A 13,720-nucleotide genomic window follows, 5' to 3' on the forward strand; every position below is an offset into this window, starting at 1 on the left:
TAGTCAGCAACCCTGCCTGGTGCAAAAATTTTCTGTTGACACCGCCTTAGTGGGTCTGCTTAACCAGAGGAATGATGTGGCCTATAGAAACGAAGTCCAATCCTTTTCCAGCTGGTGTGACTCTAACCTCTTAAAGTTAAACGTAGGGAAGACTAAGGAGTTAGTGACTGATTTTAGAAAGAAAAGAGAGGAGGTCCTTCCAGTGACAAAATTGTCAGGTCTTATAAGTACCTTGGTATCCATTTGGACAGTAAACTCAACTGGAAAGACAACACTGATGTCCTAATCAAGAAAGCTCAGTCTAGACTTTTCTTTTTGCGAAAACTTAGATCCCTTGACCTCAGCACAAAACTCTTAAATGTCTTTTATTATGGTATCTTGGCTAGTGTTCTTTTATGCTGTAGTTTGCTGGGGGGCCAGCATATCTGTGGATGACAAAAATAGGATCAACAAGTTGGTCAAGAGAGCTGGCTCAGTTATCGGTCTTACCCCAGACTCACTCGAGGTCACTGTGGAAAAGAGAATGAGGTCAAAAGTCAAAATGGTGTTTGAAGGCCACCCACTCCACAGTATTTTTAAAGGACTCACTAGCTCTTTCAACGACTGGTTATGCCTCGGTGCTCAACTGAACGACTGAGAAGGTATTTTGTTCCTGCAGCAGTCAGATATTTTAATGAACACTGTTAACTGTCCCACTGCAGGTTTTTATGTTTTTATGTATTCATTTGTTTATTTATGTATCATCATGCTATTATGTTATTGATTATGTCTTGATTGGCTTTTATCATGTCTCAGTGGCTCTTAATCACGCTTTGATGGTCTCCTGTATTATCTGTTTCCCTGTTGGGATTAATAAAGCTTTCTGATCTAATCTAATCTAATCTAATCTAATAGAGCTGTGACTTTCTGTCAGCCTGACTACAGTCCTGAAAAGAAACCTGGGGTTGTTCTTATTTTCTTCTATTAATGATGAATAATAGTAATAATAATATAATAATATAATAGTGACAAACACATCAGCCGTGAGCCTGCTCCGCCTCAAGCCGGTTGCGGTGCACCATACGCCCCCCGCGAGCCGTTCAGCACCGCGGACAGTCGGACTAATGGGATGTCAAACCAATGGGCTGTCGTACCAATGACATGGACCCTTCGCAAATTCCTTTCAAATTTTCACGATATTTGTTTTAATTTTCGAGTTTGGGAGCTGTATCAAGGAGCGAACTTTCTTTGCTTTGTTAACTTCTTTTTAAGAGGTGCTACCGAGTCAAGTGTTGTTTGCAGTGAGCCTGCAGCACTATCAACAAGATAATCAATTTGGGAGAGTTTAAAGTCAGTTCAGGAAACCTGTGTCAAAGAGGGACATGGTGTTAAATTTGAGGCCGATGGAATCATTTCCTTAAATTTTGCTACGGCACTATCTGATAAACAACTAGAATAGTAACTGTTGCTGATTGGTGTGTAATCAAATAGAAAGAAATCAAAAGTTAATAAGTAGTGATCTGATAGAGAGGGATTCTGTGGAAAGACTAGCAGGTTTTCAATTTCAATTCCGTATGTCAGGACTAGATCGAGGGTGTGGTTAAAACAATGAGTAGGTTTATGTACACCCTGACTGAAGCCAATGGAGTCTAATAATCTGAAAAACACAATAGCGAGGGAGTCATCATCAATGTCAACATAAATATTGAAATCACTGACTATAATAACTTTATCTGATTTAAGAACTAAACTGGATAAAAACTCAGAATACAGGGCAGGAGCATGGTACACTATAACAAAAATAATTGACTGTGAGGTTTTCCAGGTTGCATGTACAAGACTACGAACAAGACTTTCAAAGGAATTATAATCTAGTTTAGGTTTAGGGTTGATTAAAATACAAGAGTTAAAAATGGCTGCAACTCCCCCTCCTCGGCCGCTGCCTCGAGGACTGTGGGTGTTATTATGACTGGGAGGAGTGGATTCATTTAGAATGACATATTCATCATGACACAGCCACATTTCAGTGAGGCTGAATAAATCAATAGGATAATCTGATATTAATTATTTAACTAACACTGATTTAGATGATAGAGACCTAATATTTAACAGTCCACATTTAATTCTCCTGTTTTGTCTTTCTGTGACAGAAGAGGTTTAAATTTTTATTTGGTTTTTATGCACATCTCCTCTTTGTTTATTCATTCATTCATCTTCTAACCGCTTCATCCTCTTGAGGGTCGCGGGGGGGCTGGAGCCTATCCCAGCTACATCGGGCGAGAGGCGGGGTACACCCTGGACAGGTCGCCAGACTATCGCAGGGCTGACACATAGAGACAGACAACCATTCACGCTCACATTCACACCTACGGACAATTTAGAGTTATCAATTAACCTAGTCCCCAATCTGCATGTCTTTGGACTGTGGGAGGAAGCCGGAGTGCCCGGAGAGAACCCACGCTGACACGGGGAGAACATGCAAACTCCACACAGAAGGGCTCCCATGCCCGGGATCGAACCAGCAACCCTCTTGCTGTGAGGCGAGAGTGCTAACCACCACACCCCCATGCCACCCCCTCTTTGTTTAACTTAGATTAAAATAAATAAAACTAGATTTAAATAATTTAGGTGGTCGGGGGACAGACACCGTTTGTATAACTCTAGGGCTGGATTGCACCAACAAGGTTTAATTTAATCTAAGATTAGCTCTAATCAAAGATTAGTAAAACTAGGTTTAAAATAAGTTAATCCAGGTTTAAAATTAAGCAGAGCTCGGTTGCACCATTTAAAATTAATCTCAGTTTAGTAAAACTCAGTTTAACTGAATTTAAACTTAGTTTAAACTGATTTAAATCAATAGGGATAATTGAAATTAAAATTAATAATTAAATATGCAATTAAATATATAGGCTACATTGGAAGCGTGCTGTCAGGACCCAGGATTTATATAAAAAAAAAAGAAGGACTGTTTGAACGGGTGCTTTTCCAATTAAACGTTACATTGTTTCTAGCTAGCAAAAACGTTAGCCTAACGTCACTTGTGACAGAGTGGCTACGTTACTATGGCTTGGCAGAGAAGCTCAAACTTTTTCTCCTTTGAAAAAAACTTGCTGACCGAATTAATGGAGCAATATGGGCAAATAATAGAAGACAAGAAAACGGACAACAACACGGTGAAAAAGAAAGATACTGCTTGGCAGCAACTGGCTGACAGTTTTAACGGATCGACCGGAGTGAAAGAGAAAAGAGATGTCGCTCAGCTTAAAGTTTGCTGGAAAAACTTAAAAACAAAATCCAAAAAAGATGCGGCGACTGTGAGACGAGAGATGTTCATCACAGAAGGAGGTCCTCCGCCAAAGAAAGATGAGTCACTGGCGGAGAAAATCAGTCCCTCATCCCGCAGCAGATGGAGCCATTACAAAATCCGTATGACAACGACGGCATCTTGGACCAGCTCACTTCAGACTCACCTGGGGAAGATGGTAAGTAATCCAGTCACGCTTTACTGACCTCAGTCAATAATCAGTTATTATTTCGCCTATCCAATTAATTTGTTTTTTCGGCATATATTTTGGTTTATGTTTTGATAGAGATTGTTTTAACACTGTAGCCAGTGCAGCAAGAGAAGCATCTGCAAGACAGTGCTGCTTCCTCTTCTTTATTGTCATCATCCTCCTCATCTGATTTGAACAGCTGCAAGAGAAACAAGCGACCCTACGTGACACACCAGGAAATTTTGGTATTAGAGAAAGAGAAGATTGAAATGGAAACCGAAAATGCCATATTACAGAAAGAAGTATTAAAGCTGCAGAAGGAAGTGTTGCTGCTGAAAAAAATTAGATGCTTACTGATCTGATGCTTACTGAGTTTCACCCTTGATGCCATTTTTTTTTAATCATAAAATGAAAATACTCTACAGTGATTTAACATGTAGCCTACCTCTATTGTAAAATGAATGGGAATTAAAAAATGTATAGCTATCTGCACTGAGATATTTACAAAAAAAATAATTTAAAAATAAAATTTCTTCAAATTTCTATTTTTACTTTTCTTCAATGTGTATCTTCTCTGTGCTTCACAGTTTGAAAAAGACACTTGTTGACAGGTCAAGCTACTATTAATTTATTGATATTGCTTAAAGCAGTATTCAACCAGACATAGTTGGCAGTAATTGAATTATTATGTGGAAATAGACTTTTCACCACAATGTCAGCAATTATTTACAAAAACATTTATTAATATAATTATTCAGAAAAGTGGTTCTGTATTAGAGTTTGCCTCACAGCATTCCCACTTGGATTGGCATTGTGCTCCTGGTCATCCTCTCTGTCCTCTTTGTCCTCATGTAGGTCCTCATCGGCTTCAAAGTGTAGCTCATCTCCACCCCTCTTTCCAAAGTTGTAGAGAACTGCAACTGTGACAATGACGGTCAAGGTGGTGTCCAGCTTTGTGCGCAGTCCATCTTTAATGCAGGGAAACCTTCTTTTCCCTGCTCCAAAGAGTCGTTCTATCACTCCTCTGGCTGCAATGTGACGGGAGTTGTACCTTCTCTCTGCTGGTGTTTGAGGGTTCAGAAGTGGAGTCATCAGGTGTGAGCAGCATGGATAACCATTATCCCCAAGGAGATGGCCCTCATAAGCCTGGTTCTCGAGGATGGCACAAAGCTGACTGTTGTCAAAGATCCTGCTGTCATGAGTTGATCTTGGCCAACGTGCTACAATGTTAGTTATTTCAGATTTTTGATCACACACCACTTGAACATTGATGGAGCAGTATCCCTTATGGTTGCAGAAAAGCTCTCCATTCACACCACCAGGATTCTGTATCGGGATATGTGTGCAATCAATAGCACCCAGCACCCCTGGAAATCCAGCTCGCCTGTAGAAACCAGCAGCTGTTTCCACTGTTGGAGAGAATCGGATGTACTGGTTCTTCAGAGATGCAATGGACCGAGACACTCTGCTGACAATACGGCAAACAGTTGAGTTGTGTAGACCGAACAGGTCTCCATCCACCCTCTGGAAACAGCCAGTAGCGTAGAACCTCAGGGCAACCAGGAGTTGTAGCATCGGTGGTACAGCTGCATTTCTGTCACTGCCATGTTTGACAGTTGGTCCAGACTTCCTGTTCAGCTCCAAAACTGTTTCCTTGGTAAACCGGTATCTCACCAAAAATTCCTCTTCATCATAAAATTCAAGAGGATTGAGCCTGTCTCTCAGTTTTTTCGAAGAACTTCATTATTTTGCTCTATCCACCTCAAAAATGCAGCCATTGTTAAAGTTAAACCTTCCCAACTGTCAGTTTAAAATTAATTCTTGATCACAGTTTAAACTGGAGTTTAAAGTTCTGGTGCAACAGAATTAAATTTAAACTTGATTTAGAGGAAAAATTAATCTGGAGGTTTAAAGAGAGGTTTAAATTTAATCTGTCTTAATTTTAAACTAGGTCTAAAGTTTGGTGCAACAGAATTTAAATTTAAACCATGATTTAATCTTATTTTTAATCTGAAGTTAAACCTTGTTGGTGCAATCCAGCCTATGGGTGGGTAACTGCGCTAGAAGCTCAGAGAAGCGTGTAAGACTGCGACTCTGATTCCTGGTCTCAACTCTGGGTTGTCATAGTTTTGAATTACTAATAAACTTGGCCAGGTTTCTCAATATGAGAGCAGCCCCATCCAAACTGGGATGAATGCCGTCTCTCCTGATCAGACCAGGTTTTCCCCATAAAGTTTGGCAGTTATCTATGAAGCCCACATCATTTGTTGAACACCACCTGGGCAGCCAGCGATTGAATGATGACATGCAACTAAACATCTCATCAGTGATCCGATTTGGGAGGGGTCCAGAGAAAACTACGGAGTGAGACATAGTTTTTGCATATTCACACACCGAAGCAACATTCATTTTTGTGAACTCCGATTGGCGTAACCAGGTGTCATTACCGGCAATGTGAATAACAAGCTTACTAAATCTACGTTTAGCCTTAGCCAGCAGTTTTAAATTTGACTCAGTGTTGCCCGCTCTGGCCCCAGGGATACATTTAACTATGGCCACTGGTGTTCCTAACTTCACGTTTCTCAGAATAGAGCTGCTAATGACCAGAGTTTTCTCCTCAGCGGGTGTGTCACTGAGTGGGGAAAAATGGTTGGAAACATGAACAGGCTGGTGGTGAATCATGGGCTTCCGCCTAGTGCTATGCTTCTCCTGGACAGTTACCCAACCTCTCTGCTGCAGAAGGATTACCAGGGGACCACTAGCGGAGACTATGCTATGTGGCTCCACGCCAGCTACAGGTGGCTGGCTAACTACCACAGCTACAGAGTGATTTTCCATGGTGTGGAGCCGCGCTTCGAATTCACTACGCCTCACCTCCAACGCAACAAGTAAACTACATTTGTTACATGTACCACTTTCGCTCAAGGAGGCAGAGGAATGACTAAACATCTGGCACACCGAGCAAGAGAGAGAAGGAGAAGAAGCCATCACAACTGTTAAGCTAACGTAGCTAACAAGGCTGATAGTGTGTAAACAACAGCTAAGATTAACAATAAAGTTGTTGAAAGAAGAGAAGAGCTATGAGTGCTTAAACAGAACTAGTGTGGGTTAAAACGTGAAGTAGATGGTTAGCAGCTGAAGTAAGGAAAATCAGAAAACTAGCTGGTAAGTGTTCGCAAGAGCAGCACAGAAACATGATAGGCATGTTGCTTCATGGGTGCAGCCTTACCAACATCAATGTCATGTTCTAGCATGTTGGTACGGGAGGGACCATCACCAAAAAGAGTGGGGTGAAGCTGAAACAAGTGGAGCATATTATCACACTGTTCTTCCTTAAGATATGACAACTGTGACTCTACATCAGACAGAAACTCAGAGTTAGTCAACCTACCACATCATTGACCATCAGAGGGCACTAAAAAGGCTTCAGCATGTCAACATGGCACAAACATGTTTCCTACTACGTTCAGGTGTATGAATGACATAGCCTGTGTCTGACATTTTGCTTTCCACTACGTAAGGTCCTGAAAAACACACAGCAAGTGCAGAGCCAGGCAAAGGTAATAAAACTAACAAGTTATCCCCTGGCTGGAGCTGTCATTCAACTGCTTTCCTTCAGAGCTTCCTTCGCCAACATCTGTGGACGCTCCAAATGCTCTTTGCACCTGGGAACAAAATCCAACACATCAGATTTTCCAGAGGATGAAGACACAAGTTACTCTTTTAACAACTTTAAAAGTGTTTGTGACCAAACACGAACTCAGCCAGACTGAGCCCCAGAGACTCTTGCTTAGTCGATTTCCTCATCAACATGCCATTATCCATAAAAAAATGACTGTCTGTCAATACACTTACTGGCATCATCCACTGCTGCAGCATGACACTTTGCAAGAGACTGGCCACTTTTCTGAGCACGGATGAGTGCTTCACGAGTCAGCGGAAGTGAAACTGCTGGAGCAGTGATAAGAAGAATAAGAATAAGAATACCTTTATTCATCCCCAAGGGGAAATTCAATTATCTCTCAGCTCATCTATTATATGTCAAAGAATTATAAAGCCTGATGGCTGTTGGTATATAGCATCTTCTGTATCTCTGATAGACTCTAGCACAGCCTCCCTCACATCAAAACGCGAGACAACAGAGGGTAACCTGTCTTCAGACAACACAGAGGGGAAAGAAGAGTCAAGTTAACATCCGGGCTAGACTGTCATTTTCAGGTTCAAGAATGGGAACATCTACCACTTCAGGGACCGGATAAACTTTACCTCCTGCTATATCATTTCCCATAATGAACTCAACACTGTCAATAGGGAAGCATGTGCGAGCAACGACCTGATAGAAACCGACTACTAACTTGAGCCTCACGTGAATACAGTGAAGGGGAGCTGGCACAAAATCCATCACAATCCCCCTCACCACAGCACTCGCCTCACAGGCAGACTTCTCATCCAAAGTCAGGTCATTGGAGAGGATGAGGGACTGTGAACAAGCAGTGTCCCGCTGCACGTTGACCAGGCGCTGATTCTCAGCTTGTCCTGTGAGAGACACAAAACTGTCAAAAATGAAGGGTTTAAAACACACATCTGGCTCTTTGGCAGCCAGAGGCTTTTCACTGCACACATGAGCCACAGTTTTGATCAGTCCTACCCCTTTTGGTTTCCTGGTCACAGGGTCACAGCCTGCTGTCGCTGTTTCAAAGCCACACAGTCAGTTACCAAATGACCAGGCTTCTTACAATAAAAGCACAACTTCTCAGTCTTCGCAGCTACAACTGGCACAGGGTTATGGGTGTCTTTAGCCTCACTGGATTTCTGAGCGGAAAAGTCGCACTTCATGTATATGGCCTTATGTGTGAGCGCAAACTCATCTGCCTGCTGCAGAGTACTCACCTGCTGTTCATTTAGATATACCACGACACGTTCAGGGAGGCAATTTTTAAACTCCTCTAAGTGCATAAGCTCATGTAAAGCTTTTCGATCATCAGCTTTACATGATGCACACCATTGATGAAATAAAACCGCAATGCACTCAAACACACCAAAATAGGACTCAGCCTCCGATTTCCGGAAAGCTGGGACCAAATAAATGTTCTTATGAACATCAGATGTTGCTTCTGGACCAGACTGTGACTGCACGCTAACAGCAGCAGGAGCTAAGCTCGCCTGTATTTCCAATTGATTCAGTTTAATGGCTGTTTCTGCCTTCAACCTCTTGAGCTAGACACACCTTAACTCTAGCATCTACCCTGGAACCAAAAGAAGAGTGAGCAGAGAGTGGATCAAAATGAGAAAGAGTAAATGATTTCTCCTCCTCGTCACCTCAGTCTACCGGAGTGTTGCTAACCAGCTGTGGCTCGGCCGCCTCCCCCAGCAAAGTATCAGAGCGACCGGAGGCACTAGATGCTAGAGCATAACTCGAGACCACCGGATCGGGATGCTACTTCCTACCTTCTTCCAGGTGTAACGTACCTTTGTCCCCCAGGCTCTCTAACAAAGACGCTTTCAGCTCTTGCCTCCGTAAGGAACCAGGTTCACCAATATTATAATAATGAGTAATTAAACACAAGTCTGCTTTTCAGCAGTGATCGAGTTCACTGAGCATGGGGTTAGCCACAAACCCAGATAAGTCAAATACTGCCATACTCACCAAAAATTGAAAACACACATGCTAAACATGCTACCAGCAACCACTGGAGCTAACGGCTAACTACCGCTGCTAACCGCAGCTACCACTGCAGCCAAAGCTACAAATGACACTCCAACCTTACCTTGGTAAGTTTGATGCGGCAACACACACGCACGCCCACACACACACACACACACACACACACACACACACACACACTACAATCAGTCACAACCTACAAACTAACCCCAGAAACCTCCTGAGCAAAACTTTGACCTACTTGTCTTCTGGTCCTTGCTGGGCTCAGGGCGACTTGAAAGGCAGCAAAACAGTGACCTAAGTCCTGAACGCCTACCCCCACCAGAGATCTTTAACCTGCGCCCAGGATTCACTCCAAAAACAACAAACTAAAACAAAAAACAAGAGCCCGTAGGAGGAGTCGGTACAGCTCAGCTGAGCACTTACCTTTCTAAACTGGGGCAGCTGCAGGCACTGATGAGCAATGACAAACTGGTGTGCTGATGTCACACCTGACCGCACAGACCGCAGGCGCTATTTATTTTTACTAACCTTTTTTTTCTTTTTGAAAGATCCCGGATGAGCCCCCAATTATGTTACATCCCCACCAGAAGTCTAGGGGATGGGGGGAGTAACACAATGAAATACAGGGAACTTTAAAAAAAAAATAAAAAAAAAATGGCAAGGCAAACAAATAGCCAGATTAAAGGAAATGTATTTACAACAAAAAATGGGAAAAAGGACCACCAACCAAAAATGAGCTCCAAAAGGGAATCGGTTCGCGTCTTAATGACACAACACTGTCACTGCCTCTTGGCCCACTGGCACTGGCGTTGCTCCTCCCTCATTCCATTATGCCCTTGGTGATGAGGAATGATTGAGATCAGCTGCATGCTGAAAAAAAGAAAAGGGGAAAACACACAGGCACGTAACACACGTCATATCTTGACATAGAAAGTCCATGACCAAACATCAACATGTGACCAGGTAGAAGTACTGTAAGAATGTGCTGCAGGATCCCACAGTTTTCCCATTCTTTCTGCTGATGCCTCATGTCTGTATCCACTTTTGTCTTCAGCTCAGTTTTTGAGTTTGGCAGCTACTAAAAACATAGTGCTTGGTTATTTGCCTTGTCATGGTGCATCCCATCACACAGCAGCTTTTAGGCATTTTTTTGTTGTTTGCTAGCAGATGTAAATGACAAGGAAGCACCTTTATGCAATACAAAGTCAATGGGGAGCAATGAATTGTGAACCCCCTCTGGTGGGGTGGGACTTAAATGCACTTTGTCTTTATGCTATAGAGTGCCAAAGTCATGCCCCTTCCGGTAGAGCTCATGGGACCTTAGATCAGAAAAAATATGAATGACAGTGAATGGGAACAGCAATATTATCTTTTGTTCCCGTTTGAGTTGCAACATGAAATCTAAATATGTTGTTAATGAAATTAAAACATAAATTTTAAGGTCAAGAAAGTCATACTTTGTGGTAAAACTGTTGAGATATAAGCTTTTTAATTAGAAAGACTCAAAAGTACACAGGAGGCGGTCGCGTACGTGACGTCATAGCTTTCACTCGCTTCCTGCAGCTTGGCCTCCCCACTGAAATTCCACTGTTTTATGATTAATCGATTTATGATTAAAAATGTCTGTGTGTTTTGTGCCAGGTTGCATGCAGTCACTCCAAGCTGCAGGAAGCAAGCGAAAGCTATGATGTCACATACCTGACTGACTCCTGTGTAGTTTTTCTAATTACGTTATTTTTCAAAGCTTATATCTCAACAGTTTTACCACAAAGTATGACTTTCTTGACCCTAAAATTTATGTTTTAAATTCATTAACGACATATTTGGATTTCATGTCACAACTCAAACGGGACCAAAAGATAATATTTCTCTCCTCATTCACTGCCATTCATATTTTTTTCCGATCTAAGGTCCCATGAGCTTCACCGGAAGGGGCGTGACTTCGGCACTCTATAAAAAGGGGGTGTGACATCATGATTGACATCTGTGTGCTAACCATTGTGCTTGTGACTGATTTTGGCAGATGTATGGGTGGGACCTCGATACTGTGGATTAATCCGCTAACAACTACTGTGCAGACTCTGGCTCCAAATAATGTCACTAGAGCAAGATGCAATGCATGCAATCCGGAAATATCAGGCTTAATTTTTGTACAGTGTGAGGAAGTGGAGATGCATCATCCATCTACATAATATATACTCTATGATTTATGCACTAGCTTCAATATATTTGAGTTATTTTCCCCTCTTTGTAGTGGCACATACATGCCCCAAATTGCTCCCGGTGATGCTTCCATTGGTGTATGATCAATCAATCAATCAATCAATCAATTTTATTTATAAAGCCCAATATCACAAATCACAGGGCTTTACAGCATACGACATCCCTCTGTCCTTTGGACCCTCACAGCGGATAAGGAAAAACCCCTTTAACGCGGGGAAAAAAAATGGTAGAAACCTCAGGAAGAGCAATAGATGTCGTACACAACAGATCAGCAAAATAAATTAACAGTAATCCGTATGACACAATGAGACAGAAAAAGAGAGAGAGAGAGAGAGAGAGAGAGAGAGAGAGAGAGAGATGCAGGACAGACGGTAATGACAGTAGCTTACAACAACATTAATGAAAGTAATAATATTATAATTATAGTTCTGGCCACTGTGATACAATATGTTGAAAGTATATATTAATATCTGACAGTATACATATGTGGCAGTAATCATATGTGTATAATAACAGTAGAAGTATGATTAATGATGACAGCAGCAGCAGGAGGCATCTAGCAGGACCACGGCAGCAGCACAACCACACATGTCACACTATCCAGGCACCGCTGCGATATGAGTTAACCTGAGAGACAGTGGAGCACAAAGGCTCCAGAGAAGAAGCCGAGTTAGTGACATCCAGAATGGCCGAGTTAGCAAGATGCAGTAATATGATACGAGAGAGAGAGAGAGAGAGAAAGAAAGAGAGAGAGAGAGAGAGAGAGAGAGAGGGAGAGAGACAAGGAAAGAAGGTGGATTATAGGGGGTCCTCCGGCAGACTAGGCCTAAGTCAGCCTAACTAGGGGCTGGTACAAGGCCAGCCCTAACTATCAGCTTTATCAAAGAGGAAACTCTTAAGTCTAGTCTTAAATGTGGAGACGGTGTCTGCCTCCCGGACTGTAACAGGAAGATGATTCCACAGGAGAGGAGCCTGATAGCTGAAGGCTCTGGCTCCTCATCTACTTTTGGAGACTTTAGGGACCACGAGTAACCCTGCATTCTCAGAGCGCAGTGTTCTGGTGGGATAATATGGCACTATGATCTCTCTAAGATATGATGGAGCTTGACCATTTAGAGCTTTATAAGTTAACAGTAGGATTTTAAATTCAATTCTGGATTTTACAGGGAGCCAGTGCAGAGAAGCTAAAACAGGAGAAATATGATCTCATTTCTTAGTTCCTGTTAGTACACGTGCTGCTGCATTCTGAATTAGCTGGAGAGTTTTTAAGGACTTACTAGAGCTACCTGATAATAGAGAGTTACAGTAATCCAGCCTTGAGGTAACAAAATTTTTGTTATTATTTTTCTGCATCTTTTCGGGTCAGGATAGGCCTAATTTTCGCAATATTACGCAGATGAAAAAATGCAGTCTGTGAGGTTTGTTTTAAATGAGAATTAAAAGACAAATCTTGATCAAATGTTACTCCAAGGTTTCTTACAGTAGTGCTAGAGGCCAGAGCAATGCCATCTAGAGAAACTATGTCATCAGATGAAGAGTCTCTGAGTTGTTTGGGGCCAAGAACAATAACTTCAGTTTTGTCTGAATTTAACATCAGGAAATTGGTGATCATCCAAGTTTTTATGTCTTTAAGGCAATTATGAAGTTTAGTTAATTGATTACTTTCTTCTGGCTTCATAGATAAATACAACTGTGTATCATCCGCATAACAATGGAAATTTACAGAGTGATTTCTAATGATGTTACCTAAAGGAAGCATATATAGAGTAAATAGGGTTGGTCCGAGCACAGAACCTTGCGGAACTCCAAAACAAACTTTAGTACGTAAGGATGATTCATTATGAATGTGAACAAACTGGAAACGATCAGATAAATAAGATTTAAACCAGCTTAGTGCAGAACCTTTTAGGCCAATTAAGTGATCCAGTCTCTGTAGCAGAATTTGATGGTCAATGGTGTCAAACGGCGCACTAAGATCTAATAAAACAAGTACAGAGACAACTCCTTTGTCTGAAGCAATCAGAAGGTCATTTGTAATTTTAACTAGCGCTGTCTCAGTGCTATGATGCACTCTAAATCCTGACTGAAATTCCTCAAATAAATTATCACACAGCTGGTCTGCGACTACTTTCTCAAGGATCTTTGACATAAAGGGAAGATTAGATATTGGTCTATAGTTGGCTAACACCTCTGGATCCAGGGTGGGCTTTTTTAGGATTGGTTTAATTACAGCTTCCTTAAAAGACTGTGGTACATAGCCTGTTAATAAGGATATATTGATCATATCTAATATATGAGTGTTAACTAAAGGAAAGACCTCCTTAAGTAGCCTAGTTGGGATGGGGTCTAAGAGACA

General features: G+C 41.8%; 1 protein-coding gene across 1 annotated transcript; it reads right to left on the bottom strand.

The window, feature by feature from the left end:
* Positions 1 to 4,223: 4,223 nt before the first annotated feature.
* Positions 4,224 to 5,048, bottom strand: LOC125900326 (putative nuclease HARBI1). Its single transcript, XM_049595228.1, has one exon. The coding sequence runs from the start codon at positions 5,046 to 5,048 to the stop codon at positions 4,224 to 4,226; it is 825 nt and encodes a 274-aa protein (XP_049451185.1).
* Positions 5,049 to 13,720: the final 8,672 nt, after the last annotated feature.

This window comes from Epinephelus fuscoguttatus, linkage group LG14 (assembly GCF_011397635.1).
Source record: "Epinephelus fuscoguttatus linkage group LG14, E.fuscoguttatus.final_Chr_v1".
NCBI classification, from domain to species: Eukaryota; Metazoa; Chordata; class Actinopteri; order Perciformes; family Serranidae; genus Epinephelus; species Epinephelus fuscoguttatus.